We start from the raw sequence: 23,254 nt of genomic DNA, 5'->3' as shown, positions 1-23,254 counted from the left end.
CTAGAGTTCTGATTTGAGGTAGATTGGAAGCGTCACTTTCACCTGTAGTCAAGTTACGTGTTTGTGTTTTTGCAAGCAAAATTTGCAAGGCATATTCCCCGGGGTGTGTCGTGAGTACAGTCAGAGGCTATGCACTAAACCTCCATTCAGTGTGTCGTGTGGATTCAGATGGAGGGATCAGCTAGTCAATGGTGTTGACCATGGAGGGTATATTTCAGTTACAGTTATAGTTATATATATGAGCTGTCACAGAAGGGCAAAATGAATAAGAAAAGACACTTTCTGGAGCCTCCAGTGGTCAAAGACTACCTGGTCAAAGGAGAGAGATTTACCAAGTGGTCAGAGGTGAGTGGATATTTCAATAGTATCTCCGCTGCATTATTAAATACCAGCCAACATGAAATATAAGTACACGTGCAAATCTGTGCAACGTAGTGCGTTTTTATTTTTCATTGCCTGATGAGAGACATGGAAGTTTATGGGATTAATGACGTTCTGGAAAATATAAGTAGTCATTCATTATCTAATTATTATTATCAACATATCATCAAACATCTCTGTTCCAGAGGTTTAAACTCGATATATGTCCGAAAATGTGTGAAAGCTATACTTCCCTTGTGTCCATCCAGGACTCAACAAAGACTGTTCCTGTCACCATGAAGATGGATCCGAAAGGTTTTTACGTTTACTGGATCAACCAAAGCAAGGTAATCAATACCGAGATTCGGGGAAAGAAAAACAAATCCCCTGTACTACATGTCAGAGGAGAGGGGAAATGTTGACTTTCATTCAGTGGCTACCGGTAATAGAAATAAAATGGCTTCGTGTGCATCAGACGAACACAACCTGACCGATTAAAGCACATGTTGAATAGAGGTGGTCATGTGTGACTCACATCCAGAGTGTAGCTGCATTCCGGTCCAAGCAGCTTGTGGAGATTATTGATTGGTGCTGATGTGGGCTTACCACTTCTCTGCGTCTTGTTTCTAGGAGACAACGTTTCTGGATGTTGCCACTGTCAGAGATACCAGAACAGGGAAATATGCAAAACTTCCCAAAGTGAGTACAGTATTATTATTGAATGTAGTACCCTGCTCTCTGGTCCAATTAGGTCAAAGTGGTGTGTTTGTTCTGTCAGAATCCCTGCAGGCATGCAAATAGTGTGTCAAGCCCTTAGGTTGGCATATTTGCATTGCAAAAACAGCAGTGGACACATGCACCCAGGCTACTCCCCCACTACAGAAACACACCTACACAAAAGTAAACGCACACCGTACCACACACTGAGTCATGATCTGAGATTTCTGTGAGCTTGCCTGGTTTTTTAGCCCAAATCTGACAGCTGTAGTGCTTTTTCCTCGCTGGCCTCCACAGAGAGTTGCAGTATGCAACCATCGTCATCCCTCACAGAGGGTTCAAAGGTGAGATCTGAAAACGGTTCCCCTCAGGGTGAGCATAGAGCACTGCATCATCCCAGCTGGGGTGCTGTTGCAAGCACGTCTTCCTCTTGGGTCCCTTTGGGCTCCAGTGCTGACGTGCTCTGCACTTCTGAAAGTAGCAGAGAAGTGATCGATTGTAGAGTAGCAGACAGAGGACGGTAGTAACTAATACACTGGTCTTCTTGCTGCTGTTTGTGTACATGAACGCGTGCGTGTGTCTCAGTGTGTGCGCGTGTGTGTGTGTGCATATGTTTGCATGCCTTCGTCAGCAAATTTGCATGTGTTGAACAAGCTCCCGGAGAACAAGAGCTGCAAACATGATTGTACTTTCAGTGAACAGATGAATAAATAATCAGCTTAAAAATGGCACCATATATTTTGAGACGACTAATACTAATTGGCTACGAAGACATATTCTGCCATCATTTGCCTTTCACAGCAGTCTAAGGTTCGCAACGTGTTCAACATGGACTTCCCAGACAGCAACCATCTCGCCAAAACTCTGACCATCGTCTCCGGACCCGACACAGTGAATCTGACCTACCATAACTTCTTTGCCTCGAAGGACAAAGTGACACAGGTAATGTGTATGCACTGACTGTGTGTGTTATTGGCACTGTGTCCTTTAGCTGTTTACAATCCTCCTACTCTGGTTGTTCAAACACGACCATTAGCCATACAATGAGTCTTTGCTTCCCCCCCAATAAGGCGCCCTCTGTCTTCCCGTTAGTCTTAATTAGACTTTATGTCTCCAATTTCCGGATTAAATCAACTGTAATGAAATTTGTGCTTTGTTCAAATGCAACATACACTACTCTCATTTCCTGAGGTACTATTATGTTAATGCCCTCTAGTGGTGACTTTGTGTCCTTTTAAAATATACTATAATGACATTTCAAAAGCAATGAATGTTGACAGTAAACGTAATATCCCGGTCTGTTTTGTAATTAAATGCACATCAGAACTGGGCAAATGACATCCTTGCAATCGCCTACAATGCTGCAAGAAACAACGCGTGCAGGCAGGTCTTCCTGGAGAAGATGTAAGTGAACATCGTGTCATCTTTCAGTTCAGCTTGTGTTGTTGCCGAGTGAACGCGACACCATTTCATTTCTCCTTTGATGACACGGAATCATGTGGTAAAGCTAAGCAATTGTGCTCAATCTTAGATATGCCCGCCTTTCTCTTCACACCAACAAGGACGGCAAGATCGCAGTGAAACAGTAGGTCACAGTAGGTCACAGTTCATGAGAGGATGGGCGCGCAGAAGTTAGTTTGTAAAGTAGATTTCCACATTTCTTACTCAATGTTTCCCTGTGTGTTTTTTTTCCCCAGTATTTACAAGATGTTCCCTGCGGATAAGAAGAGGGTGGAAAGTGCCTTAGCGTCAGCACAGCTCCCTAAAGGAAAGGTGAGACTATACAGACGTTATGGTTGCTTGTCTGCTCTGTAAATCCATCTTTCAAGATTGTTTTTCTGCATTTTTTTGTAACCGCTCCCCATAATGTCTTGGTGTTTGTTATGGATTTTGACTTATTTTTGAATAATAAGATACCAATGCGCACATCGTCAAATCTTTGTTATTTTTTAAATCATGTGGATAACATGTTTTTACTCTTCAGTATGACAGCATAAAGCCTGACGTCTTTACTGAGTCTGCCTTCAAGACCTTTCTGTCACACCTCTGCCCTCGGCCTGAGCTCTACGAGATCTTCACTTCTTAGTGAGTCGACCTCTCCCGTGCTTCACTGCTTATCTGCTGAAATGAGTTACATCGTGGAGGTTTTACAAATACACACCTACTGTAACTACTATCATATGTTATTCTAATAATACATTTTATCTTGCATTTAGAGTTTTGTCATGGTTTTCTTCATCATCATCATTTTGCTCTTTGTGGGAAACCATTTCATCAGACATCTAAATACTCCTCTTTTAAATGCCTCAGCTAGTTATGAAGCCACAAACTTCTTTACATTTTCTAATTCGGTAGACCAATGATTCCAGTGATTGGCCAGCGAGCCTCCAGTTCATGCTTAGCTACCTGCCGCGGGACCAACATTTTGTGCGGCGCTCATCTTGTCGCGCCTCACTGTGCCCTGCAGCTCCAACAAACCCACCATGACAAAGGAGAATTTCACCAGGTTCCTCAACGAGAAACAGAGGGACTCTCGGCACAACGAGGAGCTGTTTCCACGTCTGCGACAGGACCAGATCAAGGCTCTGATGGAGAAATATGAACCCTGCTCCTCTAACGCAAACAGAAGTGAGATTCACTGATGATAGATTTGTTGTATGGAGGCCGGATCATTTTGTACTTGTGTTTTTAACACTTCAACGTGTCTTTTTCACCTGCAGATCTGATTTCTCCAGAGGGTTTCTTATTCTTCCTGATGGGGGCCGAGACGTCAGTTGTCATGCAGGACACGCTGGCCAAGAGTCAGGACATGACTCAACCGATACCCCACTACTTCATCAAGTCCTCCCACAACACATACCTGACAGGTCACTCGCACCGCTTTGATTTTAGCTCCGACTGCTCATACCTGATCACCTGAGGGTCATTAAGGGGCTATTCTTCTGTCTGTCACCCTGCAGCCGGTCAGTTCTCAGGCGTGTCCTCTCCAGAGATGTACCGTCAGTGTCTGCTGTCTGGCTGCCGCTGTTTGGAGCTGGACTGCTGGAAGGGCAAACCTCCGGAGGAAGAGCCCATCATTACTCATGGCTTCACCATGACAACTGAGATACTCTTCAAGGTGGTTTAACATAGTTTTGGGCATTCCTTTGGTGGGGTCTCTCTCCCTCTAATCAATAGGGCTGTAAAGGAATACGACTACACGATTCGGATATGAACAGAAAATGTGGTCTGAACAGATTTGTACCTTGTGAGCAGAGAGTGACGCCGTACATCTCACAAGTCTCGCAACTTCACTGTAGACGGGAAGATGAACGGCTCAAATTGTGGACCATCTCAAAAGTGCATGCCAAACAGCCAAGAGAGCTATTCCGATTTTTTGTCAATATCTTTCTTTTCTTTTTTTCCATTCATACTTAAAACCAACTTTATTTTTGTCCGTATCTCCTCTTTGCATGCACATCCTCCTCTAAAGAAAAGACATTTGTGCAATATACATTGTAGGCCAGTGAGCTGTAACGGTCGTTTTTTCTGTATCATCGACTCTTCAAACCAATTTTAGCCGTAATCTCATTTCATACACAACACCCACGTTTTTAAGGTAAATCATGCAACATGGCCGTTGGGACAATAAACAGTCAAATATTCATTTAGACTTCTTTTTCAAGACGGGTTTCACATACAAACTTAATTATTGGATTAATTTAGGTACATGGTTGGAATATTATTTTATATTTTGTGGATTTATACACTTATACCTATAGTACAATACTATTGAACCCATAAAATGAAGCAGTAAAGATCATACCAAACTACTTTTGTCCATCCCACTTCCAGTAGTTCCTCTCTGTTGTCTATCATCAATCTTGGGCCTTTTCTAGTTTCCTGTAGCACAGTTTAAATTGGTTCAATAGGACATCTTCATGAATACATTTGCCTGAAGCTGTTCATGACCAAATAGTGCCACAGTGTGTCTATAAATTAAACTAAAGCCTTTAAATTCACCGATTACCTTTTATTCACATCCAGGGGCACATTAAAGAGTAAAAGAGTGTGAAGGCTTAAACATACACAGTAACACTGAAACACACACACACACACACAGGCAGGCAAGCCCGTCATCCTCTCACTCTCAACACTTCCATTTAAGGGCAGCCGGAGCTCCACAGTCTCAGTGTCCCGGACACAACGCCTCAGTTCAGTTTACTGTCAGCCGCCTCTCGATGGGTTGGAGCTGACTTCAGTGCTTCTCCATGGAAGCAATAGCTGTGCAGTTTGTCATGTTTTCTCTCTTCATGTCTTGTGGAGTATTGTCATTATTGTCTCAGTCTGTTGATCTCATGCTCTTGTGCTACTTCCATGATTTTACTATATTTATATCCATGTTTTTTGGTGTTTGCTGTGTTATCAGCTTATTTTTGCTTCCTGTAGCTCTCTTGCCCATTGAATCCTACTGTAATTCAAGTAAGAATCTACCACAATGCCTAAAAAAACTAAAACGCCTGTCTCTTTTCGATGACAGGATGTGATTGAGGCCATCGCAGAGAGCGCCTTCAAGACCTCACAGTATCCCGTTATCCTCTCATTCGAGAACCACGTCGACTCGTAAGACCTGAGCTTTTACATGAGCTCTTGCCATGTAATGTTATTAACACGATGTAATAATGTCCGGATGCCATTATCCCAAATGGAATATTGATGGGACACACTGAGGGTGTAACTGTACCTTTCGTTCTGGCAGTAGCAGCAGACAGTAACATGTGTCACTCCGCTTTGTTCCAGGGAGAAACAGCAGGAGAAGATGGCCAACTACTGCAAAACCATATTTGGCGATGCCCTTCTAACAGATCAGCTGGACAAATACCCTGTGAGTACACCGCTGCACCACAGCTCGCTGTCCAAATAATAGTTAGATAAAGTTCATAAACGGGGACAGAACACTTTGTTTGATAAATTAGATAAAGGATTATCGTGTCTGTGTCATGAAGGCAATGAATGGAAAGGTCCTCCTCCTAATCTCTGCTAGACATGACCCTCATAGGCTCCGATACCCATCTAACTGACTCGTAGCAACAGCCAATGCCTGCTCACCTCCTGTTAGCTGTGTGTGTGTGTGTTCGTGTGTTTGTATTCCTGAGTCAAAGAGACGACATGTTTAACTCTCAATTTGATTTACTGACATAATGATCTTTTTTCTTTTACTTCTTTAAATTTCATTTTATAAAGTGCATTCATACAGTGCAGTCATCTCCTTAGAGACATAAATACACTCAGATAATACATTTAAAAGAAGTCCACATGAGTTGTTTCACTATCCCTTTGATCACATCAGTTGAATTATTGGGGACTAGTCAGGAATACATCTGTTTTTACTTATAATCCTGCAGTTATGTTTTTAACTTTCTCCCTCCTTTGTGTTAGTGTGGGCGGGTTGTGGCCTCAGCCAGCAGACTGTGATTAGAAGGACTCTCAGTGATAATGTCTGATTGTTGTCTTCTGACGTTTGTGGTTACATTCCTAATAAAAAGTAAGATGGACTTGTATATCTTAATTTCATTTTGTATGATTTGCCAATATCTTGACAGTTTTGAATAGTCCAAAAATATGTGTGCGTGGTCTCCCACCAGGCCGCAGCCCCTCCAGCACTTGACACGACGCTCTTAATGCACCTTTAAAGCCCCTTCTACAACGACAGGACTATAATTCTGAGCTCTTGAAACAGCAAATCCCTTAATATGATTTTTTTTTTTGCCTAAAAACAGTTTAACAAGATGTGTTTATGTCTTCAGTGAGGCTTTTGGAGATAATGTAGGGGAAAGAAAATCTAAAAATGTACCTTCCATATGTGTAATAAAATGTAAACGCCTTCAAAGAAATGAAGAGCCACATAAGAAGATTAAAACCAAAACTTTTCCTTTGATTTCTTCACATTCCCAAAGAGAGTATTGAGGACATGCCCTTGATTTGTGCTACAGGGCTGTAGTACTATTGTATTGTATAGTTTTAGGATTCTTTCTGTTGATCTGAACCATGCAGCTGAAGCCGGGCCAGCAGATCCCCAGCCCCTCTGAGCTCATGGGTAAGATCCTCATCAAGAACAAGAAGGGCAGCCATGAAAAGCCGGCGCAAACGAAGAAAACCAGCGCAGCAGCAACTGACCAGACCACAACCACCGCTTCACCCACCCAGGACCCAAACTCCACTTCCCAGGATCCTGCCAACCCGGCACCCGGCACCCAGGAGAACCAAGGTGGACTAGATCAACCTCAAGTCAAATCAGATTACGTTTAAAAAATAGGCGTGTTTAGTTCATTTTTATTATTATTGTTATTTTTATATGTTTAACCAGAGGGGGACGCAGCTGTGGAGGACACTGAGGAACAAGAGGAGACAGAGGAACAGGATGAGGAGAAAATGAAGACATCAGATGAGGTAGAGTGTGCGGTTACGATGACAGTTTTATTGCCATAAATCATCTGTGGCCAACTAAAACAGCTCAAGCGTCAGTTAATTTCCTCTCAATCCCCCACAGGGCACAGCTGGACAAGAAGTCACAGCCTATGAGGCGATGTCGTCCCTGGTCAACTACATCCAGCCCAATAAATTCATGTCTTTTGACAACGCCAGAAGTATGTCTTTGCTGCGTAAATTGAACCCAAACTCCGATAAATTTAGATTTTATAACATACTGCACAGGTAAACAAATCAAAGTCAGAGTGAGTTTTTTCAATTCTCTTCTTTCTTCACAGAGAAAAACAAGAGTTACGTCATCTCATCTTTTGTGGAGACCAGAGGGGAGGCAATGATTTCCAAGACTGCTGTCGAGTTTGTTGAGTATCCTTGAGCTGTAGATATAAATATGAACATGTGGAAAACTGTATTTGATGGGCTGAATTAGATATTTTTTAAATGGCACAAAATTGGACGAAAATACACAAAACTTCCTAAACCATATCTCTCAGATACAATAAGAGGCAGATGAGTAGGATTTACCCAAAAGGAACAAGAATGGACTCATCCAACTACAGCCCACAGCCTTTTTGGAACGTAGGCTGCCAGATGGTGGCGCTCAACTACCAGACGATGGGTAGAAATGAACACACTATACACAGATAACCACTTAAAATGTGCTGCACTTCACAAGGAGATGTAAACGATCACTGTTTCTCTTCAATCTTCACTTGAGTCTGACATGTTTTAAATGTCATGCTCTGCTATATCTTTAAACCTGCGCTTCTATTTTCCACCACAGCATGTCAGTGTTGCACCTCATTGTGCCGTGCAGGCCTCTGCTGTGCGTTGCAGCCCAAATGATCACTGCTCATCCCTGTGCCGCACAGAGGGGGCATGAATAGGCTGTTTTGTGTCTATTTTCAGATTTCCCCATGCAGCTGAACATGGCTCTTTTTGAATTCAACGGCAGAACCGGCTACATGCTCAAGCACGACGTTCTGCGTCGCAGTGACAAAAAGTTTGACCCTTTCTGTGACAGGATTGACACGGTTGTGGCAAGCACACTGACCATAAAGGCAGGTTCACTGCCTTGTTGTTATTATTCTTCTCTCACTTTAAACATGACTGTGGTGTAGAATATCTGTGCAAACTAACATTTTGAAAGTAAAGATATGTCATACTCTAAAGCGGCATCATTTATGGTGTTGCATTGCAGGGAAACTGATGTGACATGTGTATCGCTGGGAGCTGTTTTTGCTTTTCTAAATTGAGCACTTCATTAGCCTCATAGCCTTGGGAAGTCTGTGTTAGTGTGTGGATGAATAGTCAGTAATAATACAAGCTTCCTGCTCAGACTGATAGATGGTTCCTGGTATTCAGCCGTCTCTGCTTGAGTACGAACCGATGCTATATTTATACCCACTGTGTCCTGAACACGGGCCCACACAACAGCATCCACACGCTCAGCTGCTTCATACATGTATGTTATTATTATATTATTATTATTCGCCCGCCTCACTAGATCTACTCAGGCCAGTTTCTATCTGACAAGAGCGTGAAAACGGGAGTCGAGGTGGAGGTGATTGGGCTGCCGGGAGACCCCAAGAAGAAACATCGCACCAAATGGTCCACCACACCCAACGCCATCAACCCAGTGTGGAATGAGGAGCCTTTTGTTTTTGAGAAGGTGTGTGTCATGTAATCAACCTCAGCCATGAGCGCAGCCATTATAACGCACTGTGTTGCTGCTGCTGTTGGGGGGGGGGTCTTAATATATTTGTTGTTGTCATGATGCATAGATCCTGCTCCCAGAAATGGCCTCTCTAAGAATTGTAGTTCATGAGGAGAACGGTAAATTCTTGGGACACAGGATCATCCCGCTTGATGCCATCCAGTCAGGTCAGTGAAACTGAGAAGAAAAAAAACCACACCTCCCTTCATGCAACACCACTCAGTCATCCAAAGGCCTCAGGATGTCTGCGGATCAAGAGGATCAGCTGCCTTGTTTTTAATTCACAGAGGTTTGTTTTATGGCCTGCAGGTTTCCATCACATCTGCCTGCGCAGTGAGAGCAACATGCCGCTCACTCTGCCTGCTCTCTTTGTGTACATCGAGGTCAAGGACTACATCCCTGCAGCCTTCGCAGGTGCTTAGATCTTTGCTTTGGGTTTTTGCAAAAACAAAAAGCTTCTGCTGCAATTGAATTGTTACTCTGACAGTCAAGCTCAGTAGCATTAAGGTTTCTTTGGCAATTCTTTTTGGTTAAAGTGTGAATTAATGACGTATTCGATTCTACCTCAGATTTCACAGATGCTCTTTTCAATCCAACAAAGGGAGCAGAGAAGACCACAAAGGCCCCAAAGGAGGTAACAAACAGCAGCCAAAGGAAACTTAATTCAGCCATCATCTACTAAAATTGACACACAATGTCCTCAGTTCTTCCTTGAATCCTCAACAGCACTAATTCCCTTCGTGGATGATGACCAGTGTTGTTAGATTGTGATCTTCTTGTCTTTTTGTGCCCACGCAGTCATCCTCTGACTATGTGTCTCCCTATGAGAAGCCTATTGTGGTCCAAAACCCCACAGACAAAGCTCAGGGAAGCGAGGCCCCTGCTGCAGGTAATGAAGCTTTCACAGTTCAAAGTTTGATTTTTACATCTACTGAGCTTCAAGTTTGCTCTTGTAGGAGTTCTTTAGTGCTGAATTAAGAAGCTGTATTTAAACGCTTTCCTCTCAGTAGAAATTGTAGCATCCGAACCTACACCACCAGTTGACACCAATGACCAATCACCAAAGTCTGCTCCAGAGGCAAGCTCAGAAGAAGCTAAAGAAGAGACTGAGAGCAAGGCAGACACTCAACAACCTGCAGCAGAACCTCCTCAAAATCCTGACAACACTGCTGCTGAAGATCCAGCCCCGGACCCAGGAAGCGCCACGCCTGAAACCCTTCCCGAATCTTCTCCTTTGCCGGAGGAGGCAGCCCCTGAGAAGGAAGCAGTGCAAGAGCCAGAGGACTCTTCTGGAACTAAAGAGGAGCCGGCGAACGAGTCCAGTACAAACCCTGAGCCTGCTTCAGATGATACACCAGACACAGAAGCTGCCAGCGCTGCTGAAGAGCCTGTTGCTGAGGCCTTGCCCTGTCCAGCAAGTGCATTGCCCGAGTCTGCCGGATCAGGTGACTCATCTGAGCCGCCGACATCCAGCGAAGGTAACACCGAAGTGCTTCATGTGCTGCACTCATCGCCGTTTCCATTTTATCATTGCACTGTAGGAGTAGAGGGACATTCAGACCAATTTAGACTTTTTTGTTGTTGAATACAACTTTTAGTCAATGCATATCTACTGCCGACACGAGTAGGAGGATTTTCTAAAACCAAAACCTTGTGTGTTTATGCTGCAGAGCCTTCAACTGTGACTACTGCAGAACTGACAGAGCACAAGAACTACCTGAAGGTCATCAAGCGCCAGGAGAGAGACATTAAAGAGGGAGAAAAGAAGTATCAGAAAAAAGGAGAGGATCTGATTCAGAAATACTCTGACACGTTCAAGGGCATCAAGAAGAAGGCCTCTGTGAAGAAAAAAGAGTGAGTGGAGTTTCTTTTTCCAAGTCAGTTTCTACCTGAAATATGGTGGGAGGAGGGCTGCCATGTAATAAGACCGATCCGTCCAATTGTTTATGTTTAGTCACTCACTTTAGCTGAAGCTAAAATACTAGAGAATGAAGAGAATAACTAAATGAATATTGGCTGCATTGCCTTTGGTGCACAGCCCTCCACGCTGATCTTATGTATGTTATTCGAGGCCATATTAACGTTGCTGTAAAGGATTTCCAGTAACCACACAGTTAGTTCAGTACGTGGAAGGATTATAGCTGTTGGTCAATAAACTCTATGCCCCTTGCATGTGTAAGGGGAGGGGGAAACACGCCTGAATCCAGCGTGAAGACGGAGCGGGTGCAGGAGCAGAAGGAAAGAATGCAGGTTGAGCTGCAAGCTCTGCGGACGGAGGAGTGTGATCAGCTGAAGAAGAGGAAAGAGCAGTGTGCAACAGAGGTCAGTAAAATGCAGGTTTATGTTTAAAACTCCACAAAAAGTTGCATCATTGATAATTCTGTTTCCACATTTCAAATGAAAGAAAAGAAAATCTGTTAATTTCCTCAAGTACTGTACTGAAAACTGCACTATGCGATGCTTGGGTTATGTTTTCATGTTGTATTTATATTTCCTTCTGCTAACATTAGATATTTACACAGCTAACAGACATATTTAGCATTATTGAAAATAATTAGCTCGACGAACACCACGAACGTTAGTTACCGGAACGTGCGAGAGTGTGATGCTGAGACAAAGAAAGAGCTCAAACAAAGTACATTTTCTCCTGATTCGTCTGTCAGGGTCAGAATGTTGGGAAGAAATGTGACTCAAAAAAACAGATCCTACATTTACTTCGGTAACTATGGAGCGAAATAATCTGTTCACTTCTCCCATCAGAGTTAATAGACTCAGGACCTGCCTTTAGGCTCCTATGGGGGCGGGGCATCTGCGAAACCCACGCAACACAGACACAGGAAGCTGCCTCTCAGTGGGGTGCCTCTGCTCTGAACTGTCTCTGGATCTGTATGAAGCTGAAGAGTCAATCAGGTGTTTTTTTTAAGGGTTGCCACCTCATTAGACTGGGTGTAGATGGACCGTACTGCAGGAGTGCTGTGGAGTGAGGTTAGCATCCCACAGGTCTTGGACCAAGTGTTCTCATTAAACTTAAAAGCCAAAGTTCATGCAAATTAACAACAGAAGGCTGAACTTTTGTTTGAAGAGAGACTTTAATCACACACACAACACGGACATTGTTATTTAGAGCTACTCAAGTCTCATTTCTAGCTCTGTCTTGACTGCGACTGTGCCACTTCTTTCTTATATTGTGACAGAGACTGACCAAACTGATGGAGATGGCCACAGAGAGGCACACCATTGAAATGAAGACCCTGGACAGGTGTGAGCACACATACAACACATTTTGGGACATGCTGTGCACACTGAGAGTGCAGAGGGCTTTGCTGAGTCTCTCCAATCTGTGCTTTCAGATTTTGATGTGACACTGTGTGAGTGTGTCATCTGAGGTGAAACATTTGACATTTTGCAAAGACAATGCCATCAAATAATGAATAAATAACCTCAATGTGTGTGTCTTCCAATGTCCTTGGCTGGCTTGAGGTGTCCTGGATGTATGTGTGTGTGTGTGTTATCCCAAGTCCCCAGCTGGCAGATGGTTATCTCAGGACAAGCATTATCCAACAGGTGTTTAAACAGCAGTCGGGAAGCGAAGGCAGCCTCGGTAATCTACCTGTCCACACTGACACTATAGCGTCATATTTAAGCCTCCCGTCACTGTAAAGAAAAGGTCACCTCAGAGACACTCAGCCCAGCAGCTTAGTTTGAAGGACATTTTTAGAATTTGACTCAAGCAAGAGTCCTCACTTTTTTTTGTCTTTTCCTTGGTCTGCAGTGAAACCAAAGAGAATAAGAAGAAACCCCAAAAATGTTCATCCTCAGAGAAAGCAAAGTGAGTTCACAGCATGACCTTGCCTTCAGTCATTTTGTGTGTTTCCATTCATTGCCGCTCCTCTCGCTGTGTTACAGCTTCTTGTCCAAAATGAAAAGAAATATAAGAAGACAAATGTGCTTACCCGTCTGCTACGTGCCATTACATTAGGTCTGGCTTGATTTGATTCATTTTTAACAGCATGTACAATAAAAAATGATAACTATCCTCTTTTAGGCTGAAAAGGGCGATGAGCACAGAGCTGTTGGATGAGCCGAGTCAGTCTGACGGTGCAGTAAGTCATCTTTTAAATTCATTGAAAGTAGCAAGCTTTTTGAGCATGTATGTACAATTTAAAAAAGTAGTTTGTGATTTTTTTTGGAAATGTCCTAATATTTGCTTTTGGGCCAAGAGTTTGCTGACAAGATTGATACCAATCTCAATTGCTGTGCAGAAAGTATCACGCTGGAGCTAGCAGCTGGTTAGCTTAGCTTAGCATAAAGAAAGGGGAAACACCTAGTCTGGATCATTCCACAGGTAACAAAATCCACCAAGCAACATGACTGGATGTAAGACAGAATGAGAGAGGTATCCACCTTTTCATCGAACTCTAGAGAGCGAATAAACATACATCTCAAAATGTCAAACTATTCTTTTAAAGGAACAAACAAGTCTGAGGCTACACACTCACATGCATCACTGCACATGTACCTTCAACCAGTGCAGTGGGCCCTGACCATAGGCCAGGCTTGTCTATTACGCAGAGGCTGTTTACAGGGAGCAGACTAATGCATGTGTGGTCAATGACTCACTGGGCTCCGCTCTTGCTCCTCTGTTGGCTCATCAAGAGTCAGACCTGTTGTATCTGGGCTAAATACACGGCCGTTTCACTTTGCTCCTCTCCGATCGACTTCATCTGGAAAGTAGCAAACCCCACTCACACCTCTGCACTTTAACACAAGCCCTAGCTTAATCAGCAAGGCCTCAGTATTGAATAAGGACTGTGTAACCAAGCTGGACAAGTCCAACCTGTCGTGACTTAACTGTGTTGATTGTCTTGCTCAGGGCATCCCATGGGTGCATTCCTCTCTAGATATACACTCGAGAAACATGAGCAGAACTGCTCCTCGACAGGCAAACCGTCTTTATCTCTCACTCACTTGATACCGCATTCACGCACACTCAGACCCAAGCCACAGATTGATCGTGTTTTACAGTAGCCACATGTTGTGATGTGCTCTGTTGTACTGTGACAGTCTTCAGATTACAGCTCACAGCAAATGGGTCTGATGAAGAAACAGGCTGCTACGCTGGAGGAGATCAAGACTCTGACTAATCAGGTAAACACACTGACACCAGGACACACAGAATCAAATTAGCAAATTAGACCGATGACAGTTTTACCAGTCAGCAACTGTTCAGCAATAAAAAATAGAATGGCTTACTTAATACAATTTCCCCTGCATGAATATGGGAAATATAATATTTAATCAGGATTACAGGTAAGAAGGATGTATAAATGATAAACTGCCTGGACCTGTGTCCCTGGGTGTGTCCCCACACAGTGATTAATATGTGATCAAGCAAAGTTCAAACCAGCAACTAATCCCCGCTTTTTAAAATTCATTGTCCAGCGTGGCCATCTGTCCACTCAGTGATCATACGTAATGTTCCAGGGTGACACATCCAGTTTTGGCGATTGAGAACGTAGAGACCGAGCTCCCACCGCTGCAAATGACGTCAGACAATGCGTTGCTTTGAATCGGTCAAACGTTGGCAGACATTATTGAGAAAAGAGGCGTTGGATAGTTTAAACATTGACGCGTGAACGCCAGATGGATGGTGTGTTTTTATGTCTCACCAATAGTATTAGCTGACAAATACAGTTTTTGATATTGAGTGAAGCAGTGGGAGGAATTTAGGAGATTCAGGGACAAATGAGGATAATGTCTTTCCTTTCAACATGCAAGCTAATCTTCGCTGTATGTATTTAACATCATTGATCGAGTGTTGAGACGTTTTCCCTTATTACAGGCACATTGTCTCATTATTAAATATCCTGAAAATAGCTCATCATCCCTCTTGTTTAAAATCAGTCCACTTGGGTTCAAGCCAGTTCCCTAGCTTGAGGTTAGCAGTGATCTTTATTTTGACTTGTGCCAATGCACAAATCCCCTCCCTCGAGTTTTCGATGAGAACCTGGCAGAGAAAAGAACCTGGCAGAGAAAAGAATCAATACAAATGTCAATGTGTCCTTTTGCCTGTAACCTCTAACTGAGATTTGGTCTCTTTGTTGGCAGCTCAATCAGGAGGCCCTGAAGGAACACAATCAGAAACTGAGGTCTCTGCCTGCGGAGGTGAAGGAGGCCGTCAATGTCTGTGTGGGGGCTCACTTTCCCGAACTGGTCGACCAGGCCGGAGACACGAAGGTGGAGGGAGCGGGCTTCTATGGAGACGTCTTCCTGGGTTAGATCTGCCTTTTGATCCCCAGTGTAACGCATCTTTCTTCAACCTGTTACATAACCTATAGTCTGAGCATAACTGTGGAATAGTAGAAGATTAAATTTGCTCTGCGTGGAATATTTGACTTTTAGAGGTGCTAGTCATAGAGAGAGCTATTTGGGGAGTCATTCAGCCATAATGATGTTTTTGTAGATGTCCCGTATACCAAAAGTTTGATCAATTGGAAATTATTTTCTTTCAACTCTTTCTTTCTGTTGCTTGTCACCCATAAAAAAAAGCCTAATACGGCGACAAATATCTTCCAGATGAAAAGCAATCCCTGAAAGCTTTCGTTTGGTGCCCACAGTCTCCTTTCTGTTCTCTTAATGAGATCAAAAGTAGAAATAAATGGAGCAAGAAAAATGTAGCCGCAAAAATGGTTTATCAGAGTCTGCAGGCTGCATCGAGACAATGACTCCATCTGTCACGCTTCAGCACATGCTGGCTAATGCTCCATGAAGCCACGGCAAAACATTCACTCTGAGATTTAGGTGTTTTGCAGTTGTGAAGAAGTTTAAAAAAAAAAAAAAAAACTGCATTTACTCTTTCGCTGGAATAAAGGTCTGATGACGATGAGAACACTTTACACAACAGGCAGCACCAGTGCGTCAATTTCCCCTCTGCATCATTTGTTCTTGTGATGACTAGTTCTTAATAAACTTTACATTGCACTGTACTTATGTGTTATGTGTGTACTTTTATTCTTCTGTTTCACGAAATATGTTTACAATCCAGTCTTTTGTCTGGTTTTGATCATATTCATACATGAAACTTACAGAAATCTGGTCACCGATATTTCTAATCTCTGCTTCAGTAAACGTTCAGAATACTATTGTTGCTTATTCTCATATTGTTCATATTGTGCATGGCAGAGAATGATCATAAACCTGAATAAGGTGGTTACATGCCACAGCATCCCATTTTCCACGAGAGCATTCCAGCCAGCATGTCCAGGTGTCTGACACCAGGATGTAATATGTACATGTACAACCTGATCATAGGCAGGATGCTAATCTGCATGTAATACTGACTGAGAGAAATGTTGTCTTTTTTTAGGAATGCCCCGTTCACGTTCACACAGTTATCCACATTCACACCTGCAGAGCTGCCCTGTGTCACCACATCACATTAATTAGAGCCACTTGTTTCTTCAAGTGTTTACACTCACGTGCATGCATTTGTTGACGAACACAGCTTCCCCCTGACTCACTGCCCAAAGCAATCTGTCCGTACTTCTCATTTCCTTTTCGGCGTGACACCCGTCTTCTAAATCAAATGACATGAATGACATTTAAAAGTGGAAGATCTGGACAAACGACTTCTGGGAGACACAGCTTGTGCCTGAGAGTCCTGCCACCTCGTGCACAACGCAGATGAACTGTGAGCTTTGGAGTGTGAAACCAGTCAGCCCTGAATCACCGGGCTGATAATCTTACATAAGACGAAGACAACTCAGGCAGCTCTGTCTCATACCAGCTGGAGAGGGAAGGCCTGAGCAGGAGCTCTGCCACCAGGCAACACTTGGTCGGAGAGGGAAGGAAGTGCTCCTGATCACACACGCAAAACATTTACCGACCGGAGCAGATGTTAAGATGAAAAACGGGATATTGGTTGCTAGAATTCCCAGTGCATGCATGTTCAGACAGAAATGTTAAATTAAAAAGTGGGGGAAGGTAAAAGTGCAGGATAAAAGAGATAATCTAGCAGAATCCTTGCATAGCGGGTTACATGCAGAATAAATGCCTTACAGATTCGATTATGGAATGAAACATGAAATGCATGTTTTGGTGTCTGCAAATCTCAAACAACTGTAACTGGTAACTATTATTTTACCTAAAAGCGGTTTGATCGATTTTGTCTAAATGAATTTATTTAGAGAAAAGATCACAAATGAAAAGCATGAACACTGCTGACACCAGCCATCAGTGCAGTCCATACTGGAAATTGAATGCAAGATTAAAACAACATCAGCAAAGAATAGAAATGGTGTATTTTTGGAGAAGCACAAAGAATGAGGACGCTGTCGAGCACATGAGAAGAGTGAACTACTTATTTTGTCCTCTTGTTGTTTCCTGTGTGAAGGAGCCGGTCTGACCCACGGGAGGTGGAGACTCATGATCTATAGTCCATCTTGAAGTGGATGTCATCCTAGATGAATATTAAGAACCCACACCACCCACGTACACACACCACCTGCTGAAGCTGCACCGTCACAGGCTGCGTGTGTGTGTGTGTGTGTGTGTGTTGGATCACTGTGTGGGCTACATTCACTTACACTGACTTTAAACAGATGAAAAGTGATTGCCAGGAGAGGAGATTGCAGTAAAATACTGATTCCCTGACACATGATTCGCATGCATTCGTTCACCATGCTGCAGGAGGTTGTTTTTTGTTCCAGGATACTTTACACCATCCCATTCAAATCATGGCTATGGCATGGGATTAGCAGACTAATGAATATTCCAGGAGGCTCATCTCCCTGCAGTCAGTCACCTTCTCCTGTGTGTCACATGAGCGTCGAGGGCCTGTGAGAGGCACCTCAACCTTCTCAGAGATGCAAATTTGAACTTCCTGTGTGTGATGAGGATACGGTGCTCACATTTAGACAAACGCGCATACAATCACACACACATAGACACCCACATACTGTGAGCCGGTGCCAGACAGCACTCTCATGGCTCCTTGAATTCGGATATACTCCTCAGGCTTTTTGTGAGCTAAAATTCATGCCATCAGGCCAAAGTCGGGTGATTTATTCTGCTCTTGCTCTGGCTCTTTGCACAATGTGGATACTCAGTTGCCCGGTGATATCTCCACTACTGTCCCAGCCTCTCTGAGGTGAGAGCATCTGTCTCACTGTGAGTTAAAAGGGCCGAGACTCAAGAGTCATATCAGAACCCCGGCAGCTGGCAGCACTGTTATGTAAGTGTAAAGATGCCTGATTTGAACTGTAAGTGACTGTACATAATGATCTGCACTGTCCGCCTGTTTCTGCAGTAGCAATCGGTTATGGACGTGAATTGATTTGAAACATTGTTGACTTTATGGAGTCAAAAAAGTGCTGTGATTTGAATTTAGAAAAAACAAAGATAGGCCTGTGTAATAAATCAATTTAATCAGTCATAGCGTTAACAGTTTAAGTCAATGTCAAAAGTTTTTATTTGACATTAAAGGCAATCTATAAAAAAAACCTTTTCAAGCACTCAAATCAAATTAAATCTCCAGAAAAAGAGCCAAACTATAAAACCTTTGTTTACTGGCACACTTTCAGACGAATAGTTCGAGCTTCAGGACAAATCACTTATTGGTTTTCTTGCTAAAAGTTATGAAGCTACAGCTAGCCATTTAGCTTAGCTTAGCACACAACTGAAAACAGGGGGGAAAAACAATCCATCTACCAGTGCCTCTGAAGCTCAGTTATTAACATCTCATTTGTTTGTTTCCTGCAAAAGAACGAAAAAAAAGAAGTGTAAAATGCCATGCCAGGCCAGCTAAAGAGACAAACGAAGATATTGTGTCTAATAAGCAGGGGTGGAAGTTACTGTATCAAAGTCGTTTTTTTTTCATGTAATGTTACTTTTACTTTTGGAGTATCTTTAAAAGAGTTAGTAGTTTTCCTTTTTATTCATCACAAGTATATCGTACTTCGCTACATTTACATAATTGATGATTAGCTGTATGCACAGGCTGCAGAGTGCCCATCTGTTGCTTTGGACAGAAAGGGACTTGTTGTAGATGTTGTACTTGTTTTACTTGTGTTAAATTAATTTAAAGTAACAGTACCATTACTTAAGAACAATATTCAAGTACTCTTTCCACCAATAAGGTTTTTCCACAAAGGTAAGTTTCAGGTAACAAAGTCACGTCGAGCTGCATGCAGGTTCTATTTCATCCTTACTGGCCTCTGGCGGTCAGAAAGGATGAAATAGAACCGTAGTTACATTCGTAACTCTCGTTTTAAACTCTATGGTGAGCACAGCAAATGTTTTCCTCTTCAGAAGCTGTGAAAACACTTCAACATCATAGTGTCAAATACTGCACATAAATCATTTTACACAATGAAGGTCAGACATGCAGGGAAGTAACAATCGGCAAAACACATATTCGACTGCAGGGACTTGAATAAAGTTTGGAAAGGCATGCAGTTAACCAAACAGCCTTTCCATTCTTCAGTCTACGCACACGGTGGCTGTCTGTTTGAAGCTGTCCAAGAATAATCATCAGTTCATTTTGCCACTTAATTTCTCTGTTTTTTTTGCGTTTCTGCTCCATAGGGCAGCAACTGTAGGAATGGTTGGTTTGAAGCAGATGGAAGGTGAACGCTGAACAGAGCATGTGGTGGAGAGAATGGATAGTCGTGGGCCTCAGGGCCATTAGTTCATTTATAAAGAAATGAAGTTCCTTCGGGGGCGCATGGAGCGTTGCTATTTACAGAGCTTTGGTCTCTTGAGGTGAGGTTTGACTGATATGGTCTTCCTTTGTTGTAAATGTTGCCATCTGTCACTTTCCGCCAGATTCAGTGCATTAAAACATAGAATTGTGTTAAATATTTTAAATCAATAAAAAGTTGACCACAAAACAAAAAAAGGATTCCTTTTAACTCAAAGTCCACAAAATGATGGACTGAGGGAATATAAGATGGAAGATATAAGATGAGACGGTGTCAGCAGTCGAGACATCAGGTGAAATGAAACCTGGCATCTGTTATTCTCTGAAAGCCTCCGGGTGCTTTTATTCTGTTTTCTCCTCTGACCCAGCCAAACTTGCCATTTGCTGGTACATCCTTTACGGCTGTAACTGCGTGGCAGACTTTTACTCCAGGTGCCGCTGAGCGTTACCAATCTCCGCACAATGTGGCCATCAAACAAATACATTTGTTATCCATTTGTGCAATTTATTGAGCTGTCAGAGGTGAGCGTGCCCGCAAGGCCACAAATAGGGCATGTCAGGTGGGAGATGGAGAGGGAACTCTCTGGCCCTCCATCTCTTCCGCATCATTGCAGGAAAGGAATTTCCGTCAGACCTGATAGATTAAGGAGAGGGTACAGGTGGCTCATTGGAAATAGCACTGAGGCTCAGCGAGGAAAAACATATTGTTGACACAGATTCAAGTCCTCTTGTTCAACAGGAAACCACGTTTTATTACTGGGACGTCTGAGACATCCTTTGTCTGTTACGTGTATTTTTGGATAAAAATAAAGAACTGTTGCTGACAAGTCTGCTTTATCAGGAAATGTGTTGCTGTATATGCATATATTAAACCTTATTTTAAGCTAAAATGATATGAATATTGATTGTGCAGGAAGATAGTTGGATGCAAATGTATGTAATTGTACTTAGGCCAAGTGAGATTTTAACCTAGCAGGATCTTCAGCAGTCAGAAAATGTGTTCGTGCAGCTGTGCTTTGAGCTACATGCTAATAAGCTTGCTAACAGGTTCACAATGATTGCGACTTTTTAAAGAATTCGGAGAGAGACAGACTCGCTGTTTCCTCCTGCTTACAGTTGTTATGCTAAGCTGGGCTAGTCAACTCCCAGCTCTAGCTGGTATGCATATTCTCATCTCACTCTCAGCAAGTGTATTTCCCAAAATGTGATATTTCGCAGGTATGTTTACCATGGGCACCATGTCAGTTTAGTGTATTAGCATGCTAACATTTAGCACTAAACACAATGTACGTATTAGGCTGGTGGGAATGGCATTAGGTTTGCATAAACCAAATGTCAAAATGGAAATTTTGACATGATTATGGACGGTGGTAGATAAAAAGCCAGAGGATCACCTAAATTGTTGCAAGGGAACATGAATAACCATAGAATATTTCATAATAATCCATCCAGCAAAGATATTCTCGTCAAGGCCAGAGTGGTGGACCGACCCACCGACCGCCACCCTGAGAGACATGCTGCTAGTGTTGCTGCAAAGTTGTGACATCTTATGCAGTGTAGATACCATTTGTTTTTCTTCAGATAAATAATATATTGGCTCATCTGTGCAAAATGACCAAAAATTCTGTCTGTATTTGCATTTTGCACTTCCCTTCTGCTATGCCGCTTTCCCTCTTGAACTACTATCACCCCCCCCCCCCCCCCCCCCCCCCTTGCCGTGGCAGAAGAACGCAGGCCGGTCATCCCATAGGTGCTAATTCTCTGTTGTCCAAAATGTCTCAGTCTGATATTAGAGCCCCCTTTAATCCAAAGGCTGAGGGACCTGCATACTGTTTACCATCTGGTTGTGGCAGTCTGGAAGGCCTGAGTAAGGGCGATAATTGATGAGAGCAGAGAAAGCAAAGGCGCCGAGGGCCCCGCCTCATGGCCAATAACATATCCGTGGCCCCTGTGAGTGGCAGCTCCTGGTGTGCTGTCAGGGTCTTCAGCTGCAACCCTGTAACTCTATGTAATTGTCCTCACTCCAGCTCTGCCTCAAGATCTGTCCTTGGTCTTGTGACAGAAATAAAAAATCGAACAATGTCTGCCTTTGATACATTTTTTTATCAGGAAACAAACACTAAAAAACAACAGCAAAGTGTCTTTCATAAAGGTTGGAAGTTTGTGTAAAAAGATACAGCTGTTAAACATGACGTCTGCTCTCCGCTATGGGGCAGCGACAGTGACCTCGCATCCACCTTAGAGATGACACAAGCACACCATGGTTACACAGCGACAGCGGGCCAGCTGCTGCCTCTTTCCCGGAAGGGAAGGCGTGCGAAATACCCATTCAACCGAAGACCACTGTGTCCTTGTATCAAATCAAAGGGCATTAGAGAAACCGAATGGACACACAGACACATGATTGTTCTGGCTGAATACGAATGCATCAACTCAGTGCTATTGCCCCAGCAGGAGCTGTTATCCCCCACTGCTCAGATGACAGAGCTACCTGTGTCGAGATGATGCATGACTGTGGGGAAACAAAGTCAGATTGTCTTTTGCTGTGATTTGAAATGTGGCCATAAGGCAGAAACAAGAAGTCTGTAATAACGGTGACATGTGCTAGCGAAGTGTCATTTTATCAGGTTAGAGATTGAAACTTGATTGAGTAACTTTGACCTTAGCTGCCAATATTTTTTACTGAATTAATTTGTGCAGGGCATTGAAAACAAACGTCACAGTTGCATCCTGTTTTTCACACTGCAAAGCAGGTGAGAGCCTAAACCATGTCATTCTCAGGTGTGCTCAATTAGCAGGCAGAAGATGAGGTAGTCCACGGAGGATGACGGGCATGTTGAGTCACCGGGAAGAAAAACAGTTTTAGTTACAGTGAATGGGCCTTGTTAAATCTAGTTTCCCAAATGAACTCCATTTCCTACCCTCTCCTCGCACACTAATTTAGTCCCAGGTGTTCGTAGCTAAGTGGAGTTACCAAGGGTGTTCAGCTCAGTGTTCCATTTACAATTGTTTCTGGAAAGAGCCTGTTGATTTTGCGTCACTGAAGGTGGATTCTCCCCAGTGGCTGATTAAGACATTTAGGGCTGCGGATAACACCTTAACTTGACACCAGTTTTCATATCTGATCAGGCATTCATAGTGGCTCCTGCTGGGGCCAGGCCCGCAATGAATGGGAGATCAGGTATTTACCATGACATCTCTGCTTTATTGCATACATCTGACGAATTAACAAGTCTCATGGTACCAACTCATTCACATTCTGAATATTTTCATCCACATTGCATAAATTTCAGTTT

At 43.1% G+C, this 23,254-nt stretch overlaps 1 protein-coding gene across 1 annotated transcript; it reads left to right on the top strand.

Moving 5' to 3' along the window:
- Positions 1-261: 261 nt before the first annotated feature.
- On the top strand, positions 262-15,538 carry plcb2 (phospholipase C, beta 2; the record flags this gene model as incomplete). Its single annotated transcript, XM_079286162.1, has 32 exons — positions 262-345; positions 630-707; positions 991-1,059; positions 1,879-2,019; positions 2,402-2,481; positions 2,609-2,662; positions 2,775-2,850; positions 3,062-3,162; positions 3,545-3,705; positions 3,798-3,944; positions 4,038-4,195; positions 5,597-5,679; positions 5,857-5,941; positions 7,111-7,324; positions 7,424-7,506; positions 7,607-7,703; positions 7,824-7,908; positions 8,037-8,161; positions 8,452-8,603; positions 9,050-9,214; positions 9,327-9,426; positions 9,569-9,673; positions 9,829-9,893; positions 10,058-10,148; positions 10,267-10,737; positions 10,930-11,113; positions 11,440-11,581; positions 12,454-12,518; positions 13,032-13,088; positions 13,305-13,362; positions 14,324-14,407; positions 15,368-15,538. The coding sequence occupies 32 exons, from the start codon at positions 262-264 to the stop codon at positions 15,536-15,538; spliced, it is 3,831 nt and encodes a 1,276-aa protein (XP_079142288.1).
- Positions 15,539-23,254: the final 7,716 nt, after the last annotated feature.

Source organism: Melanostigma gelatinosum (genome assembly GCF_949748355.1).
Source record: "Melanostigma gelatinosum genome assembly, chromosome: 16".
NCBI classification, from domain to species: Eukaryota; Metazoa; Chordata; class Actinopteri; order Perciformes; family Zoarcidae; genus Melanostigma; species Melanostigma gelatinosum.
This window is presented reverse-complemented; position numbering and strand designations above follow the sequence as displayed.